A 19,090-nucleotide genomic window follows, 5' to 3' on the forward strand; every position below is an offset into this window, starting at 1 on the left:
TAACCAGCCACTTTCTCGGCTTGCAAGCGTCTACACACAAGCTTGTACAAACAAGTCCGCATCCAATTTTCTGCACAAGTTTGCTGATCTCGATCTTTCCCTGCTGTGTCTGATACAGTGCGTTGGCACATCCAAGAACGGGCGAGGCTGAGGTCTCGAGCGACTCCACAGACGATCTTGAATGACATTTGTTTCCTCTCAACTCTTCCTCGCACGATACGCGGAACTTGCCAGAGAGAAGACACTTCAGTGGAGCGAATGAAGCGTGCAAGAGTTTTCAGGAACTGCTGCACTTGTCTTCCACGAGTTCTTCCTGTTCACGGTTTTCTGGAACGAGGCCTTTCCACCCCAAAGTCCTAGAAGACGATCTCTACCAGCTTATCGACCAGCCTGTTTGACTTGTGTTCTCTAAGCTGCAAGTTTTTGATCTGTCTGATTATTTCGTGTTTTCGTTTCTCTCCAGGTCAGCTTCACTCATTACACACGTCAATTTTACGTTACCTCTCACCTACTCGGTCAAGGAATCTACGACGCCCTCAGCTAGACTGTTGCTCCTTCAACTCTTTCGTTTCCTCCTCAACTAATCTGTTGCTCCTCCTCCTAATCTGCTTTTCTGCATTTCCATAGGGCCTTCCATCTGTGTGCGAGTCTCTGTGCTGATGCCTGCTCTCTGCTTCTCGAATTTTCCATAAAGAGCCACGGCGCACAGGAGCGAAACGCCCTCAGAGGTAACGATTTTTTGTGTACGTACACTGTATCTTGCCCTTGATAGGTTGTATTGGACGAGTTTTGCGTGTTTCCTGCTCACATGTAAATGGCTTCTTCCGCACCCCCCTCCCCCGCAGGTATATAGATACCACGCCTAGTGTTGGTCCTTACTCATCTTGCGTTTTACCAACGTGATTGAACAAGATCATCGAGTAAGAGCTTTCCATATCTCGTTGCTTTCCTGTGCGTGTGCCTATTCGTCACGTCACGCGAAGAAGGGCAGTTCGAACGATTTTCTCTCCTTGTTTTTCACGCTTTTGCTTGAAAAGAGAGTGGGCGGCACGTCCCCGTCGTTCTCCACATCTGAAAGCCTTTTTACGACTCAGCAAAGAAGGTTTGGCGTAGATGCCGGGCTGAAAGTCGGTCTTCATCTAGTGGACGTGCGTTATGCCAACGCAAACACTTTAGGTCATCGAATGAGAGATTCCCGTGGTCAACAGCGTTAAAATCTACGCGAGTTATCTTCACTTGCACAGTTGACAGAAAGGAGAGAGAAGCCACAGAACCCAAAAAACGGTTCTCTCTTTCCTGCGGCGCTGTCGGGGCGGTTCTGACTCCGTACACGGGACTACCCAAAACACTTTTGATCTCTAGAAAAAGAATTTAGTCGAAGCCCGTGGCCTCTGTTTCCGACCTTGGCTACCCGAGAACACACCCCTCACCTGATGTAGTCCGCTGTTTTCTGTTTTCTCTCGGAAGTTCGCTTCTGCCCGACACACTGAAACCACCCCCTGTTTCCTCTCCGCGCGTGTGCACTCACACCGAAGTAGCGACTCCCAGAAGGTCTCCCTTTTCTTTCTTTTCTTTTTCTTTCTTCCCCCTCTGTTGCATCGCACTCGCATGCGCAGGCACCTTTCCAGCGCGCCGCGGCTCAGACAACCAAGTTCTTGATGATTGCTGGTAAACCACTGTACACTACTCGACATTCACTGGAGTACCGTTGTCTGAGGAGCGCATGCGCGTTGCACTGCCCGAAGTCTTGAAAATCTTGTCTACCGGATGCAGGTTCAGTCAAAAAGAGAATCTTCTCGCTAAGACACCCGATAAAAACCTCCCACGCCCCGGAATACCCAGGAAACGAATAGTTCACCGAACAGCCCCCTTTTACCAACGCGTAGACCCCCGGGTCAGTCCCGACATGTGTACACGAGAGAAGAGCGACGAAGACGACTGTATTCAACATCCTACAGCATCACGGTTACTCCAGAGCTCTTGCGTTCAACGCGTAACATAGCGACTGCCGGTGTCTCTCGTACGCATCGCGAGAGAACACCGCTTTTCAGAGGCTTTTATGGTCAGTGCCTTTGATCTGCGCGTATTCACCTCTGGGACAGGATTCGTAAACAAGGGATTAAAAGAAAAGATCCGGTTCCATTCTGCTCCGCACCGAATTCAGGCAACCCTCTGATCACCCACCTGCTCGTGTACACTACTCACTGTGTCTGCCGCCACCGCTTAGACCTGTTGAGCGAGTGAACAGCTGCAACGTGGTGCTGTCTGTGTGTTTCAGTTTTCCTTTCTCTTTCACATGTCCCCAGATCCCTGGCCTCCGTCACTGCTGACTGGACTCGCCTCTCCTGCTGCCTGCGTTTCGTCTGCCGTGCTGGCTTCCATGCTGGTCTCCGCTGGTGTCTCCTGCGATCCCTTTTCTTCACCCACACCTTGGTCACTCGCGGCCTGTTTCTCGCGCTCTCTCTGTAGCTCTTCATTTTCGACTCTCCTGCGTTCAAACTCTTGTCTTTCTCTCTCGCTGTCTGAACCTTGGTAGAGAAACCAGCCGACGGCCCCCACAGCGAGGGCACCCAAAGTGGCGCCGACAGCGACGGGAAGCCATGAAGTCGGGGCGTCCTCAGATTGACTCTCGCGAGAGCCTTGTCGCTTAGAGGGAGACACCATCGGAGCGAAAGACGGGGTTAGGAAAGGGGGAGGAAACCGGGAGTGGTCCGTGCATCGAACAAAGTCACGGCAGAAAAACCAAGGGATCTGCGAGAGTCGAAGTTGTGCACGGGGTCAATTTGTCGGCTATTTCTCTGACTCAGAAACCAATCCGCGGCCACAAAATAGGACACTCCTCGGGTGAGACTGAACGCAGAGAGACCGGGTTCAGGGCGCTGACTTAACCACGCGGGCTCAGAACAAGCGAAGAAAGGACAAAAAGAAAGGGAATCCGACAACTACGAAAGCCAGTGCGTCCGGATTGAAAACGCAGCAACTCCGTCGCTTCGTTTACGCCAGCGGGTAAGGGGAAAAGGAAACACGGTAAGGACCTTTTTCTCGGCGTCTACGACTCGCAAGAAGCCAAGAACGCAAAGCTGACCGGCTTGAGCGCACCGCGCATTTCAAAGAACCGGAAAGAGAAGTTCACGGGTAAACTTTTTCCGCGTGTTGACCGCTAGAAGCAGAAACGAACCACGTGTCGTGAACAAAAAGCAAAGAAAAGACGGACGGAGAAAAACGCCGTATCTGGACGGGGAGTGTTGTAGCGGGAGCGCGCCACCAGTTACCGCGCTCGGTGAGCTGCAACTTTGAGAGAAAGTGCCGATAAGAAATGGTCGCCTTTTCTTGGCATTGAGAGGGCCTCGGCTTTTGCAGCACTTTCCTAATCTTTTCATTCCCTCAAACACACACTTTCCTCTCCAACGGATTACAGACTGCCGCGTTTCGTCTGTGGTTTTCTTGCGCCGGGAATCAAGCTGCGGCCGGCTGCCTCTCCCAGATGAGAAGCCGATGCAATGTGTATGCACCTCGTGACTTCGCATCGAAACCTACACATCGCCGATTTCTTCGTAATGCGCTGAAGGCTTTTCATACCTCTGCCTCACCCTTTCCCCGTCTTCTCTGCCGCGGCTTTCACTCCTTCTGTATCCCGAAACAGCTCAGACTCCCTGTGCCCTCTGAAACGGTTGCTGTCGATGCTGGCAGACAGCTGACTTGCGTTGCTCTTATCTTGAGTCCCGTTTGCGTCGCTCCTTTTGTAAGTCGAGAAGCCTCCCTGGCGACTGCATTCCTCATGTAATGCCTCTGTCCTTCCTTGTTCCCTCTCCTCCCTTCTCTCCCCTTCGAGTTGCGGTCTCGCGACTCCCCGCGATCCCTCTCTCTTCGAGTACCTGTGAGAGCGTTGTTTACCTCGAAAGTCGGCGTCCGCACGTCGTTTCCTTCCTCGTCTTCTCTTCTTTGCTTCCCGTCCTCGACCTTTTCTGTCTCTCTTCCTTCTTTCTGCGTCCTTCTCCTTTACCCCTCTAGCCCTCCGTCTCTCTCACCCTCTCTCCCCCCTCTCTCTTCCGACCTCTCACTTTCCACGTCCGTAACAGGTCCCTGAGGCGTCTCGTGCCTGTTTCCAGTCGGTGTCTTTCCTTCCCATCTGCCCGAATATAGGCCGCCCTTCTGTCGGGGTCGAACTCTTCAGCAGTCGCCGGGCTTGCCGTTCCGCTCGCGGCTTCTCCTTTCTTCTGCTGTGACCAACGCAGTCTGTCTCCTCTGAGCTCAGCATCTTCTGAAGAGAAGACCGCTCATCCCCTTCCCGCCTTCCATCTCCCTGGAGTGCGGTTCTGACTCTGCTTTTCTCCTTCCTCTGCATCCTGGACCTGCGGCCGTCAGACACAATGGCGAGTCTCCCTGCCCCGCTGTCGCCAAATTCTGGGTCTTCTCCGCCCTCGCCTTCAACTGCGTCGTTGCCTTTCGGCATTCAACTCCCCCTGTTCGACTCGGCTGTGTCGCGGCCTGTGTCTGGCGGCGATGCACATCGACACACATCGACTGCGCGCATCTTCCCAGTTCTCTCGAGTCTCGCGGGCGCCGCGCGGAATGCAGCGCTCTCTCCTGCGCACAGTGAGCAGAGAGCAGCAGTCTCCCTCGGCGCCCAGGAGGCTGATGGAGACAAATGGAAACAAACGCTCTTCGAGGGAAACGGCGGGAGCCCTGCGGAACCTAGAAAAGGCTTCCTGCCCGACGCCCACTTGCTCCTTGCTCCGACAGCCAGTACCTCTTTCGTCCCTCCTCTCGTGAGCTTCCAAGAGAAAGAAGCTCCACAGACGCGCGCCGCCGAGGACTTGGCACATCTTCAGGCGCAAGCCAGCATCGCCGCAAACCTCGAAAACTGGCAAGGTAGCGACGCACTCCACGCAGAACAAGACAAAAGCCTGACCCTCACGCTGGACGTCGACAGCTGTGTCACGTCACAGGAAGACGGAAAAAAAAGAAGATTGTCACGGAGCACGCAGATACGTTTTTTTTGCGAAGTGGAAATCCACGGAACGTTTCCTGAAAAGGGCAGTCAAAAAAACAAAAGGATCTGCGGATACATGAAGTCAAATGGGTTTTAAAAACGGTTCTCAGCTATAATAATCGTTCCCACCATTCTATTAAAAATAAAGTGATGCAGTCTCTGGAAAACACAGTAGCCGCGATACAAAAAACAAGGACAACGCGAATGTTCACGGCCTCTCTCACCAAGAAGCCGTCACGCGACGCAAGTCGGCATGCACATGTAAAAATATACATTTCGGTGTTTACTGTGCCTTGCCTCTATTTTCAACATATATTTATGTATATTTATATATACTTATATATATATATTTATATATACTTATATATATATTTATATATACTCATATATTTATATATATATATATATATATGAATATAGATGTTTCAACACGAAAGTGAGTCTATCTCATATCCACAGATAAGCCATGTATATATATATATATATATATAACTATATATATATGTATGCTGTGACTTCTATTTAACATGAAAACGCCCGCTGTTTGTAAGAGCGCATGTGCGTCTGTAGGCCCCTGTTGGGGTATTTGCCTGCTCGATGTTCTCTGCTGCCCCCCCATTCTCTGTTCATCGACTGTCTATACACCCGACAGTCTGGGAGCGGCTGTCTTTCTGTTTGCAGATGTGATCCGAGTTATGAAGAAATTGGCTCAGGTGCATCCGAACCTGGACTCGACGCAGCGCTCTCTGGTGGTGAGCAGCTCTTCCCCTTTCGGTTTCTTGTACTTTTCTCTCTTCCCTCTTCTTTTCTCTCCACCGCACCTCTGTCTTGTCTTCTAGTCGGAGAGAGCGTTGTCGGGCGCTCTCTTATCTCTGCGGTGTCTCTGTTTCCTCGAAAAAAAGCCTTTGTCGGGGCCCTGATCTTCCGGCTTCTCTCCTCTGTTCTACAAGCTGCCGCCTTCTGTTCTGAAAAGCCATCTCACTGCTTCTCTCTGCTCTACACGGCTCTTTTCCCGGTTCCTCTCTCTCTTTAGGTACACACAGCGATACAAAACCATGCACAACGACGGATCCAGATGCACTGCTTCTGTAGATCTATGTCGCGACACTCTGTCCTTCCTTCTCTATCTGTATCGGTATAGCTTCACTTATGCTCTATGCATGCACATGCGCAGAGCCAAACGTGAATATGCAGAGATGGATGGAACGCGGCAGAGTGTCGCTTTCTCCCTCGACCATCTGCTTTTTTCTAGAGAAATCCCCTCCATCGCACACACCGCAGTGCTGTGTCTCTTCTCCTTCTGCATGCATCTGCATGACGGATGACGCAAATGCCCTCTCCACTTGCGTATACAGCTTACGTGGATACCTCTCTCCTTCTGCCTCTCTCTCTCTATCCATCTCTCTCTATCCGTGAATAGATGCATAGTCTTGTCCGGCTCTCTCTAGATATTTGTGAGTGTGTGCGTCTGTTGCTTTTCGTCTCTTAGGTTGACGCATACACGAACCTGGCGAATGAGGCCTGTGCCGCGCGCAAGACGCTGGATGGGTGCTCTTCAGCTCTGGCGGCCTTGAGCGCCGAGCCTGCATGCAGTCCCGAAGAGCAGGGCGCCGAGAAAAGTGCCGTTGCTGAGAGCGAAGAACAAAGCCTTTCTCGGGATGGCGAGGAGAAGCAGACACGCGAGGAGGCAGCGCTCTCGACGTTGAAGACGCTGGGGCTTGGGCTCGTCTCCGCCACTCAACTGCACGAATTCACAGCGTTCTTCGAGTTCTGCGTTAATCTCTACAAACAAAGAGTCACCGACGATCTCTTTGCCCTCAATGAAGACGTGGATCGCTTTGTCCTCGGCGTCTTGCTGCCTCAGGCAGAGAACCATGTGAGCAGAGAAGCGCGAAACTGGCATTCTGTATCTGTGGGGAAGCGTCTCTTTAAAGTGACGGCAATGGGCAGACGCGAGAGGCGCGTGAAACGCATCTGGAGAGCTCCTGTGCCCAATTGTCTCCGCTCTCGTGTTGCCTCCACTGTTGTTTTCCTTCTTTCATTTTTCCATTTCCATTTCTCTCCTTTTTCGCAGGAAGCCACTGCAGCCTATCAGCAACTTCGAGGCGACGTCAGCCGACACACGGCGGCGGTAAGGGCAGGTTGGGTTTTTCTCCTTTTTTGTATTTTTTCGTTTTTTCCTTCTTCGTCTTTATGCCGTTTTGGGAGACTTTCCTCTTTACACTTCCGCGGTCCTCCAGGGGAAGCGCGAAAAAGCAATTCACACTGATTAACTCACAAGAGTGCAGTACCCGACACGGCATCTTCGAGTTTTCTGAGGAGAAAGACTGCGGCCTCGTCTCGATTGGTTGTGTTGACAGAAGAGTGAAACCTAAACGTAGAGCTGTAGTTCACACTGTCTGCATAGAGTCGTCAGCTGCAGGTTTCTTCTTCTGAGAGACGGTTTTCCTCCCTCGGCTCTCTGAAATTAAGCCATGCCGACTGCGTAGAACGCAGTCCTTCTGCACATGCAACTTCTTCCATCACTCCACGTTTTCAGCTTCTCCAGAGAGCTCCCTTTCGATTCCGAGTTTGGGATTTTCTCTGAGGTCTGTGGTGCAGCTGACGAAGAATGCAGAGATCCGTCGACGAATGGAAGAGCGAGCACTTCGAGCCTACGAATCTGCTCTTCAGTCCACAGAGCAAGACGACGAACTGAAGGTGACGCCCTTGCATCTCGGGATTGTGTTGAACTACGGAGGTAAGAAAGTTCGAGAAAACGTCGTGAAATTTGCTTCTCAGGCTCCTGAACTGGTCGATCAGGACTCGGGGACGCAGAGAGAGGAAGACGTAGGAGAGGGGAAGGGAAGGAGAACAGAGGACGGAAGTCAGAACGAAGGAGAGAGGCGAGGAAGACGCGCTGTTCATTCTGGAAAAGACTGAGGAGAGGAAATTGGACAGAGACGGGAGAGATGTCTGTCGGCATAGAGATTGCATGCGTGGCTGCGGCATTTCGAAAGAGGGCGGCACTGCCTCGAGCTGCAGAACTGCGTTTGTCTTGACGGGAGGTGTGTCGAGCAGGAAAGCGAACAAACGAGGAAAGAAAAAGAGGAACGTGCAGGAAGAAATGTTGTGGCTCTTACTGTGGGTTTGTTCTTCTTCTCTCAGTTCTGCTGAAGAGCATAAACCAAGGCCAGCAAACCAACCGAGCCATCGAACTGATCGCTGCGGCGTTCAGATACTCCGTCGAAAATATGTACCACGTTCGGTAGGCTTGTCTCCTGCAAGCGTTGTGCTTGCGTCTATGTCTTGGGACTCGGAACCCCCCCGCTATACATGTCTCTTCAGCAGAGTTCAAGAGGGCAAAGCGGCTTGACGCCTGTCTTTCGACTTCACGGCGTCGTCTCGTCTCTCTTCTTCGTTTTATTCCGTGTACTTCGATCCTCATAGGTCAATCCACGCGGCGGCTGCATGTCGACCACAACTCCGTCGACAACCAGTTGCTTGAGCCGCAGTTTGCTCTCGTGGAGGGCGCCGGATGCTCAACGTCTTTCTTTGCGTTTCTCCTTTCCTGAAGAGACACACGGAAATCACCAGCGGTCTGCTTTCCCGCTGCGTCAGCTGTTGGAGACGTCGGGACAGCGTTTGGCTCCGACCTTCTCTCGCTCTTTCGTGCACGCAGTTGTCTCTCCGACCCTATTCCGTTGCTTCTGCAGAAACGAAGAAGAATACCAACGCGTCTTGGTCATCCTCAGTCTCTTGCGCGACAACATCGAAAAGTGGTGTGCCGGTATGCAGCCGTCGTCCTACATTGCGTAAATCGAGCGTGTTCAATGAGATGTGAAGCTGCGTGTAATTCTTCTACGCCGATTCACCCATACAGTTACCTTGCATATCCACATACATCCATATATACATATACATATATATATATATACATATACATATATATATACATATACATATATACATAATATACATATATATATATATATATACGTCTGTACGTGTTTCTGCGTATGTGTTTGTAGATCAAGACACAAACTGTTTGTTTACCCTCTTCACTATTATATTTCCAAGTGTAACGAGCTCTCTCTTTGAGTGTGTCTGTATATGCAGAGACATAGACAAAGACACCCCATCAATAAATATTATAAATGTACTCTTAGGTGTCTCTTTGAATGTGCATACGTATGAAGAGCTAGGATAGGTCCACATGTCGGCGGGGTGGATTCCATTGTGGAGGAAGAGTCCGTTTTCTTCCTCACAGCTTCGATATTTGGCCTCTTCTGTCTCCGTGAGGAAAACGGACTTCCCAACAGACCATGGCTACTCTCCGGAGAAGAGAGGAGGTTCGATGTGGCGAGAAGGAAATCCTTTCATTTCTTTTCATCTGGGTCGTCGTTCGCGCCCTTCTCAGAAGAACGAGTTTCCTTTTGAGGCTTCCGGAACAGTGTTCCCGTCTGTTGTGGTGTCTTGATTTTTTGCTAGCGTGCTTTCGCCCCCATGTCTTTCTCGACATATCTTGTTTCGCTTCTCTTCCTCACACTGGAATCCTTCTTCAGTTTACTCTGGACTGTTCAGAGATCTCTAATGTATTGAACCATAGAAAAAGACTAGACTGGATGTGACTCTTAGGGATCCTCTTTCAAGTTGAACTGGGAACGCCCTCGGCAAGAAGGCGAACTTCAAGCTGTCTGATTTCCAGTGTACCCGTTCTACGAAACAAAGATCGGTGTCAGAATCCTTACATTTTTTGCGAAAATCACAGTACACTGTGTAGCTATGGTCTTTATGCTTAGAATGCCAACTCTGTCCGCAGGATACGGTATGTGGACCGCTGTATTTTGCGAATTCGAAAGTGCTTTGGTCCTTTATAGCTCTCTATTTGTGTCGCATTGGCGTAGTACTTTCTAGAACGTTGTGCGGTGTAAAAGTGATTCCATCGACAACTGTGGTTCGTTAGTATTGGTGTCAACATGCCAGTGAAATATCAGTAGGGAGCAGAACTTTTGAATAGCATAACAACACACCCATTGCGTTTCTTCAGCTGTTCAATTTGCCACCCTTTTGTTTTTCTCAGAGACAGGCCGGACGGACGTTCAAGCTCTGCTTGGAATGGACTACCGCTCTCTTTCCTCTGGACAATCTCTCGACGCAGGGAGCACCGCTTCTTTCGCCTAATTTGATGTTGAAACACGGTTGTCTCAGGGAAAGGTTTTTGATCGTATTTTGACGCGAAGAAACAGCCACGAAAATGCCAGTGTTTTCGACCAGCGAACAAGCTGACAGAGACAAGACGCGGTGAGAGGGTGCATGCGCCCAGTTGACAGGGGTTTCTTCCGTCAGGAAGGCTCTCGCAGGGGGGAAATTCAGAAACACAAAGCAGAGATCCCCGTTTCTGCGCTTCGAGGCGATAAAGGAACGCGCCATCGGGCAAAGAGCAGAGAAGCGGAAAAGAAGAAACCCAGAAAAATCGGGAAGGACAAGTCCAGACTTGTGCGCAGAAGCAAAAAGATCAACAGCGACATCCGCTGCATTCCTCGGTCACAATATTAGGTGATAAACAACATGCGGATGTACATATCGATGTACACAGTTTTATGTCTAAAAATATACATTATATATATATATATATAACTGTAGGTATATTTGCGTAAGTATGTCTAGACTGCTAACAACAACAGCATGCACAGTCTTGATACGGATGCACCAGTGGGACGGCTTGGAGTCTGGATTTCTTCGTAGTGCACACCATACAGATTGTCCTTTTCGTGGAGACCGACGAAGACTGTTTTGAGGCCGAGATTTGGAAGAAGCTTCGCCTGGGGTTCTTCATGTCTGGCGTTCCAGACTCCCCGCTTTCTTGTCTGTCACACGTTTCTGCGAGTATTCGAACTCTGAAGATCTGAAGGGGAATTCCTCAACACCCTCTTCACAATTGGAAATGGAAAATCAGTGGGTGGTACAAACGGAATGGCAGTCCACAAGGGCTCGGCGGTAAGTTCACTGTCTCGTGCGCGAGGGAAATCGGTTTCTGTGAGTGTGTGAGGGTTTGCGTGTCGATTTTTGCTCAAAATTTGTTAAACAAGAAAGGCTTATTTTCTCTTTTCTTTCGGCTCTCGTCCTCTCTAAATCTTGGATTTTCCCCCGCCACGAAATGCCCGCGTTCTGCTGTCTTGCCAGCTCTGAAACGGATCAGCAAAAGAACGGTAAAGGGTTTCGCCTCCGAGGCCGCAGTCCACTCCGAAAGACACACAGATAAGTCGTAGAGAAAGTCGTTTCCTTTGTTTGGCATGGAACTCCTTTCGATTTCCATGACCGGAGTTACAAGACATCTACGTAACAAGAAGGCCTGCAGGATTTCTGCTTGTCTGCCAAGAAAATCCACCGGAGAAGTTTCAAACCGGCTCCGCCGGCAGAAATTTTTACGTTGTCGGGAAAAGGTGGTCACCACCGTCAGTTTCACCACTCTAAACACCCCAGTGACATCTATTTCTTCTACCCACACGACTCCACACAGAGCACCGGAATTCCGTCAACTTCCACCCCCCAAAACGCAATGTATATACAGGTATCTATCGATCTGTTGGCAGTCTCCGGCTACTCAGAGCTCGGTCTATGCTTGTCTCTGCGTCTGGGTCACCCACTACTCAGTCTGAAAACGAAAGCCTCTACAAGCGTGTTTGCTATGTACGTATACTACGTATATCGCAAGATTGATGTGCCTGGCTGTCCGTCTTCGTTTCCGACATGGCATCGCATTTTGAGGATCTTTTGCCCTTAAGGAACTCTTTGGATCTGTATAAATTCCAACGGTCTCGAGTTTCTTGATTCCCCACAGGTGTCTACACAGTTTTTACAAGCACACCCTTTTTGCGTAGAATAGCATAAAGCGCCGCAAACATTGGCTCCCGTTGAAAAGGAAACCCTTCGGGACACACAACCTTTTCCGTGCATTCCAAACGCAGATGACGCAGTTTTAGGACATGAGGGCACACCTGTTTCTTCTGTTCAAGGCGTGGGCCGCTCGAGGCAAATAAACGCATGCAACGGAAATAATCTTTGTTGCCTCCTGTCCTGCAACTGGGATCCCATGCTTTGCAAACACAACCGTGACTGTATACTGCGCGTGCACAACCGAAACGACGCGAAACTGAACTACAGAGAAACACAAATACACACACGGAGATCTACACTGCTAGGAGAGCATTCCGCCTTTGCCTCTAACACTCCCTTGCCCAGGTATATCCACCTCCATGCATGCTTATGCGCACATTTACATGTATATACAGAGAAACTCAGAGATGCACACGCAGATGAATGTAGCTCTAAATGGAGAGATGAACCTCAGTCGTTCCGTTTCCGGCGACACACTTGCGTAAAACTACGTCGTCTCTTTCGCGGCCGACTCTGGACGTTGACCCTCGTGAAAAAGCGGCAAATATCGGCAGCACAAGGCCTCCACACCTGCCGTTAGAAACTCGGAGCGATCGACAACGATGCATATAGCCACATGCGGTTCCTACACGGTTCTCCGGTGCGCAGAACAGACGCACTCGTCATTGCTCTCGCTCTATCTGACAAAAAAAAGCCTGAAGGCAGGAAGAATCCCTCTGAGGAGCGCGCCTCAGGCGTGTCAGTGACACAGGGAAGAAGCAGGCCCCTTCACAGAGTTTCTGGTACGTGGGTACCTAAAAATACAGCTTCTCTACTCTACACAACTACGCCTGTACACAAGAAATAGAGATGTGCGACACCGATTTGAAAACACAAAACCTACGCCGATGCACGGCCTACATGCACTCGCGCGCGCGCAGCCGCAACAGTCTTGAGCGCGGCTGCAGCTCGCGCCTTCCTCTCGCTCTACATTCTGTCGTTCTCTCTCGTCACCCACATGCACCAGCGTCCTTCCCTCTGTTCTGTTCCTTCTCCGGTGACGACCAGTTGGCGCTTGAAGACGCCTGCGGCCTCCGTTCGAGAGCCAGTCTGGTTCGGAATCTGAAGAGCCTTTCGCAGCAGTTCTTTTTTCGCGAGAACGAGCGCAGACATCCACCCCACTTTGAGAGGTTTTTTCTTCCAGATGTGTTTATCTGGAAAACCTGACGGGCTTCACACCCGCTGCCTACGCTTCCTGTCGCCGCTGCCCCTGAACTCGAAGTTGCAGCAATCTCGCATCTTCAAACGTCGTCACAAAAGACCGTGCATATCCCCAATGAAACCATTTCATTTTCGAGGGAGCTGCCGCTCCAGTGTTCAAGAGACAAGTGCCTTTTTGCTCGGCCATTCACTCCGAAGCTGTCGCTTTTCTCGCTCGTGTGTTGCCACTTTGTCGCTGAATCACCGACGACCCTCCCTCGCCCTATTCTCGCTCGCTTTCTTGCTCCTTCTTCTCTTCTCTCGCGCAGTTTCTTTGCTTTTCGCGAGGAGCGACACAGAAAAACACACCCTCGAGTTACTGGTCGTCGGCCTCTACATCCCTGCGCGAGGAACCTGGAGACTGAAGCCTGGCCTTGCTCACGGCCCCCTCGTCTACGTCGCTGGCCGTCTCCCCCCAAGTCGAGCCCCAGTAGGTTTTTCGGAGCCACTGGCGAATTTTTTCCAAGTCGAAGTCTCCAGAGAAGTCCACATTTTCGCACAAGTGCACCGCGTCCGTCGCGCCGCGAGCCGCCACGAAGTCGAAACCCAGTTCGAAAGGCGCAGCATCTTCACGCAGACAGGACGCAACTTGAGCAGGAGGCCACCGCGGATCTGTATGCAGAAAGTACGCACTTCCCAGTCCACGCTTGGCCATTTCACCGATCCCCAGAGGCTCGCCAGTTGCGGAGAAGCCGGGAGTCGCGTTGCTGGGCTGCGCCCTCGACACACTCGAGACGTCCAGGGTCTCATCGACCAGTACCTCGACGATCGCCTCCGCTGCTGTTCTCACTGTTACGGCGTTGTGGAGTCGCCACAGCCACAGCGCAAAGTTCCTCAGATTCTCTTCTTCCTCAGCAACATCCAGAGGGTCTCTCACGCGGAAAAACTCCCCTGACAGCCACAGACTCGCTGGCAAATGCGACAGCAGCATCTCGCGCTCTGCGTCTGAAAGGGAGCCGCCTGCCGCCAGGCGCGCAGCGACAACAGAAGCAACCGCGGAGGGGGAGGAGTTCGACTTTTCTCCCAGCTTCTCGACGAAGGAAGAAAGACCACCCTGAAACTCCATTCGCTTCTGCGCCAGCGCCGCCAGGCTCTCCTGCTTCACAGCGGTCGGCGGCGTAACTTGCTCGCGGCCGTAAAATCCTTGCTCGAAACACTGGAGAAAATGCGTGCGACATGCGACGCACATGAAGAAGGAGAAAAGCCAATCCCGGAGCGACGCCATCGCAACATTCGCGGGGAGAATCGACCGTCGCTCCTCCACGAGCAACTCCTCCTCCAGAGCCTGAAAAAAGATTCGGAAAAACACACAGCTCCACGCTGGTTCAGAAGAAAGTAGAGTCAACGGCTTACCTAACTCAACACAGAGACAACTGACGGAGAACAGACACGCGCATGCGTCCAGCATGCAAAACACAACAGAGAGAGACGCACAAAATACGTACTTCACGGTCTCGCTTGAAAAAGGCATTACACTGCATTGGGGAAGCGCAGCGGAACGTAGACCTATGCTCTGGCTCAAGATCGAAACTCGAGTTCTGAGACTCGCGGTTGTTTCCTGGACCCACGACCTCCGCGACAGGGCGTTCCCCAGGACTCTCTGACTTTTGCTTACGCTGAGAGCTTGCTTGTTTTTCACAGGACCGAATGTCTCCTCTAGAGCCTCGATCATGAACGAGACGTCGGTCTCGCGTCTAGACTCCCCGCGCAAGTTGGGTGTGTCTCTGTCTTGTCTGTGAAGATGTTCGTGCTCTTCCTGGCGCAGCAGTTCCTTGTACTTTTGAGTCGCAAACACGGTCAAACTGTCGTAGGGGCCTAGAAACTTCAAGTCGATTCTCCCGCTCCTTGCTTGCTCCGCTCGCGTCTGCTCCTCTTCGCTAGCTTGAGACAGCAAGTACATCTCTGTCTGCCGTTCGCGGTCTGCGTGCTCCGTCTCGCTCTTGTCGGTTTGTCTCTGAGTCTCATGGGCCTGGGGGAGCGGAGCACCTCGTTCGCGGGCGAGACGAACTTTCCGCTGAAACTGCGTCTGCAAGCCTTCAGCGATGACGTGGAACAAGGTCCACACGCCGCACAGAACGGTGGAGCAGTGCCGCATCGCAGGCTGCTGCGCTCCCGGGAACGCGTCTGCGCCCGATACGTCCGCGACCTTGAAGTCGGTCAGCCGTTTCTCCCAGTTGTCTTTACGCAGGAGAGACACAAAGGGGAGTTCTCCCTCGACTTCGGACTGCGGCTCTGAGGGCGGCTTCGAAGTCACAGTCCAAGCCGTCGACGCTGTCTCAGCTGCAGCGTTTTCGTCTGCCCCCGCCTCGCCCATCCGGCTGGCTTTCTCCAATGCAGCGTGGAACTCCTCGCGAGACAACAAGCTTTGAGGCAGCGGCTGAAGACCAGAACCGAGGGTCCGGAGGTGCAGCAGCAGTCGGAAGATAGCGCCCTTGATGGCCTTCCCCGGCAACGCGTACAGCGCGAGTTCGAGGAAACGGGCAAGCGCGAGTTCCTTCTCCAGCGACAGATGCAGACTCGAGTCGGACGCCACGATCCACCTCCTCAGCACATGCAAAAAGACGGCGAGGGCGTCGTGCAGACGGTTTCCAGGCGTCTCGCCACTCACCCTTTCAGCATCTGGCGACCACCGTTCGCCCCCGCGACACAGAGCTGGAACAGGAGACCCAACAGGAGCGGGGGGAAACTCTGTCGTTGGACACACCGCCTCCAGCAGCTTCAAGTTGCTCTCCAAAATCTCCTGACGAGAACGTCTGAAGCACGCAGAACGCACAGCGCAGACTCGCCGGGTACACCTACGACGTCGAGGAGTGGACGGCCCCGCTGTCTCTGTCGACGAAAAACATTAGCTGTGCCCACATTCGCCCAGGTACACAGGGATGTCCAAACAATGTATGTATTGAGTACTGCAACGCGCTGAACTGCAAACATAGCTTCGTAGCCTACAGATACATATACACGTACACATACATACATGTATATCTATATGTGGAATCATCACACTGTATGGACACCACCACCAGAGCGATACGTGTCTGTAGAACCACAGGGTCGGGAAACGAAGCGAACAAGTGGATACGCAGAATCACTGCGTGGACCTTTTACCTTTTTTCTGAGAATTGTTCGTCGTTTTCCTCGAGCTTGTCGAGTCCAGTGGTTTCAATGTACGTGCGAAGAAGCGTATCGATGCCGTCTTCGGACATTTCATGGTGGCTGACTTGAAGGGTCCACGCCGCGAGGGAGCCGTAGTCAGGGCCGAGTTCCTTGGCGGTTCCTGGACTTTCGTTCTTTAGTTCCGCGCCGTCCTCATCCGCCGCGCTCCTAACTCGGTGCAGAGGCACCAGGAGGCGGACGTCGGGGATGAAGGAGACACGAAACTCCCGCAGAATGTCCCAGATGGAGTCCTCCTGGTCAGTGACTTGTGCGGCGCCCGCGTCGACGGCTGCGAAGAAGGCGCCGTTCTTCTCGGTCTTGACGCGCTGGCCGAGCCGGTCTGCCAGGCGGCGGTAGGTAACCTTGAAGCGGATGCAGTGCGGACAGTGCCGCGAGAAAAACAGGACGATGACGACGTCCCCCGCCGTCAGATGTTGCGCGACGAATTCGCGGAAACCTGACGCGGACGTCGCCATATGGACGGGGCTTGTGCCGAACGGGTGCTCAGAAATGACCGCAGGGACAGCCCGGTGCGCCGCGGGGGATAGATTCGCAGGCGCTCCATCGACGCGGGAGAGAAGAGACCACAGCGAAGCGGAGAAAAGCAGGGAGACGACGACGCTCGCGCGACCCGCCATTTTGTGACGCCTCAAAAAGTGAGAAGAAAAGAGACCTATCATACATTGCGATCCACCGGGGAAACCCACGACCAGCCGCACCGAGCTGCCTCGCGAGCGAAGCCCAGTTTTTTGCCTGTGCACAGATCTGGCTGCGTGAGAAAAAGCAAGGATTCTCCGCCACAAGGACTACAGAAACTGGACAACGCAGAATGTAGGCCGCTTCCACGGAGCATAAACAGAACGCACCTCACGTGGAGCACAGAACGCACACACCCGTAGCTCGCGCGCCTTTGCAGTCTTGTCCCAGTCCAGCGCCGAAAAGGCAGGAAAAGGAAGAATTGGGCAGGAAAGGTCGGGAGAAACGTGTCAAAAAAAGAGCAACTTCATTCTGTGCGATAACCGCGCAGAAGGTTGCACACCTGCGAGGCCGGGGTTTTGTGCACCCTCGCAGGCACAAAGGAAAACCGAGGCCGATATCGTGCGAAAAAAAACACAGAAAAGGGAAAGGATACAATGGACAGTTCGCGGGGGCTTGTCTTTTGGCTGCGCGCTGGGACGCTCACGAAAAAGAGGGAAGAACGGGAGCCGAGTGACTTTGGCGCGCGGTGCTTTGCATGGATGTTTCTCCTTTTACTCAGGCAGAAAACGCACGACGAAGGCTTGCGCGAACCCGATTCTTTCGGTTCGTGTGGCAGAGGAGCGTAAAAAGGGAAACAGGATCGAAGAAGAACCGGACACGGACGGACGCCGCGCGAGAAAGGAGGAAACACCAGTGTACCCGTTTAGCCGAAACAACCATTTCTCTGTACGGCAAAAGCTTCATAAAAGACCGAATGCGGAAGATTCAAGAGCGGTACCCACCACCCTGAGAAAAGAAGTAGCCTGTGTCGCATTCCCACGTAAAGAAATCGCGCGCGACGGCGCACTCCGCGGGGCATCTGAAGCGGACGTGGACGCAAATAGTTCCTTGCCTCTGTCGTGTCTTCTTCGGGGTGCCTGCAGAGTTTCCTGGCGGAGTGCTTTTCCTGAAAACATTCCAAAAAACAGACGCTTCTGGCCTTTCCACCGCTCAAATCTGGGCAGGGGACGCAGTCCAACATCCGATCCACAGTCAACGAAGTAGAGTGCAGCAAAGAAAAGATCTTGCCCAGTGCTAAACGGCAGCCAGTTCTGCCGGAAAAAACTCCCGTCCGGCAGGCCGTGAGCAAACCAAGCACCGCCTTTCGCGTGTGCCGACGGGGAATCTCAAGAAGAGAAATGCCGGAGGGCCTCAACTGACTCACCAGACAACCAAGTAGGGTTTGCGCGTTTCGTCGAGAAAGTGAAAGCGGGGACGTCCATGGAACTTCAAGACAGCAAGAAGAGTGCAATGCCGGACAAGTGAATGCCGAGGTGTAGCAGTACGGGATCTTGCACGCAGTGCTGAACTGAGACAAAGTCGTGCGATATTTAAAAGAACCTCTCTCAGACGAAAAAGCCAACCAGGGCCGCCGTTCGCCACACCACTTCAGAGAGTCAACACGCTACGGACGGTCGCGAAATCGTTCATGTTCACTCCGGTAAAAACCACCTTGGAACCCACTACAGATGGCAAAACATCCTCCCACTTTTAGCCTCATATACACACGTACAAATGTGTATCTGTATATATCTATATGTAAATGGTATTATTCTATGATGTCGAGAGATAGGAGCACTTGAGCGTCGTGAGGTTGCGACATCGTTCCCCCGTGATCAAGAGTGATAAGGGTCTTACAAAAGCCATCGGCAATCGGACAGATGGACCGAGCTGTCGAATGTGCACCGTTTGTGCAGTGATACACTTCACTACACATGCGTTGTCTGCCTCGAGTTCCTCATCGAGAAAGAAACGACACTACAAACAACGCAAATACGGGTCTATACGGTCATTGAACAGCGGGGAATCTGAGGACCTTTGCAGTTAATATATATATATATATATTCGTACATATATAGGTGTAGGTATACATAAATATGCATAGGTATTTAAATGAATATCTGTATATTTTTGTAAGCTATATATACATATATATCTAGGTATATATATATATATATATATATAATAGTAAATATGTGTACATATGTCTACCAAAAACTTCTCAGAGACACAGTTTGTCCACATGTACTGATATTTATAAGTAACTTAACTTCCTGCATGTCTGTGGCGGTATTTAGTTTACTTATG

At 51.8% G+C, this 19,090-nt stretch overlaps 3 protein-coding genes across 3 annotated transcripts; 1 reads left to right on the forward strand and 2 right to left on the reverse strand.

Moving 5' to 3' along the window:
* Positions 1–1,950: 1,950 nt before the first annotated feature.
* On the reverse strand, positions 1,951–3,233 carry TGME49_269970 (hypothetical protein). The gene has a single exon (XM_002365634.1). The coding sequence runs from the start codon at positions 2,662–2,664 to the stop codon at positions 2,293–2,295; it is 372 nt and encodes a 123-aa protein (XP_002365675.1). The 5' UTR covers positions 2,665–3,233; the 3' UTR covers positions 1,951–2,292.
* A 1,137-nt stretch (positions 3,234–4,370) lies between these two features.
* Positions 4,371–10,156, forward strand: TGME49_269960 (14-3-3 superfamily protein; the record flags this gene model as incomplete). The annotated part of the gene is made up of 8 exons (XM_018781564.1): positions 4,371–4,872; positions 5,675–5,745; positions 6,483–6,869; positions 7,068–7,124; positions 7,595–7,733; positions 8,141–8,240; positions 8,689–8,762; positions 10,056–10,156. The coding sequence occupies 8 exons, from the start codon at positions 4,371–4,373 to the stop codon at positions 10,154–10,156; spliced, it is 1,431 nt and encodes a 476-aa protein (XP_018636600.1).
* Positions 10,157–11,753: 1,597 nt separating this feature from the next.
* On the reverse strand, positions 11,754–17,655 carry TGME49_269950 (hypothetical protein). Its single transcript, XM_002365632.1, has 3 exons — positions 16,217–17,655; positions 14,727–15,864; positions 11,754–14,396 (listed from the first exon to the last, which is right to left on the reverse strand). Exons 1-3 carry the CDS (start codon positions 16,942–16,944, stop codon positions 13,428–13,430), a joined length of 2,835 nt encoding a protein of 944 aa, XP_002365673.1. The 5' UTR covers positions 16,945–17,655; the 3' UTR covers positions 11,754–13,427.
* Positions 17,656–19,090: the final 1,435 nt, after the last annotated feature.

The sequence above is a fragment of the Toxoplasma gondii genome, chromosome VIII, assembly GCF_000006565.2.
Source record: "Toxoplasma gondii ME49 chromosome VIII, whole genome shotgun sequence".
Classification (NCBI taxonomy): Eukaryota; Apicomplexa; class Conoidasida; order Eucoccidiorida; family Sarcocystidae; genus Toxoplasma; species Toxoplasma gondii.

What these genes read in the sequence shown, in the direction of transcription:
- TGME49_269970 (XM_002365634.1), bottom strand. Translation starts at nt 2,664, where the DNA reads ATGGTGTCTCCCTCTAAGCGACAAGGCTCTCGCGAGAGTCAATCTGAG.
- TGME49_269950 (XM_002365632.1), bottom strand. Translation starts at nt 16,944, where the DNA reads ATGATAGGTCTCTTTTCTTCTCACTTTTTGAGGCGTCACAAAATGGCG. An exon ending in GAACAATTCTCAGAAAAAAG is followed by an intron (nt 15,865 to 16,216) that starts GTAAAAGGTCCA and finishes TGCGTGCTTCAG; the next exon opens with ACGTTCTCGTCAGGAGATTT. An exon ending in AAAACAAGCAAGCTCTCAGC is followed by an intron (nt 14,397 to 14,726) that starts GTAAGCAAAAGT and finishes ATCTTTTTTCAG; the next exon opens with GCTCTGGAGGAGGAGTTGCT.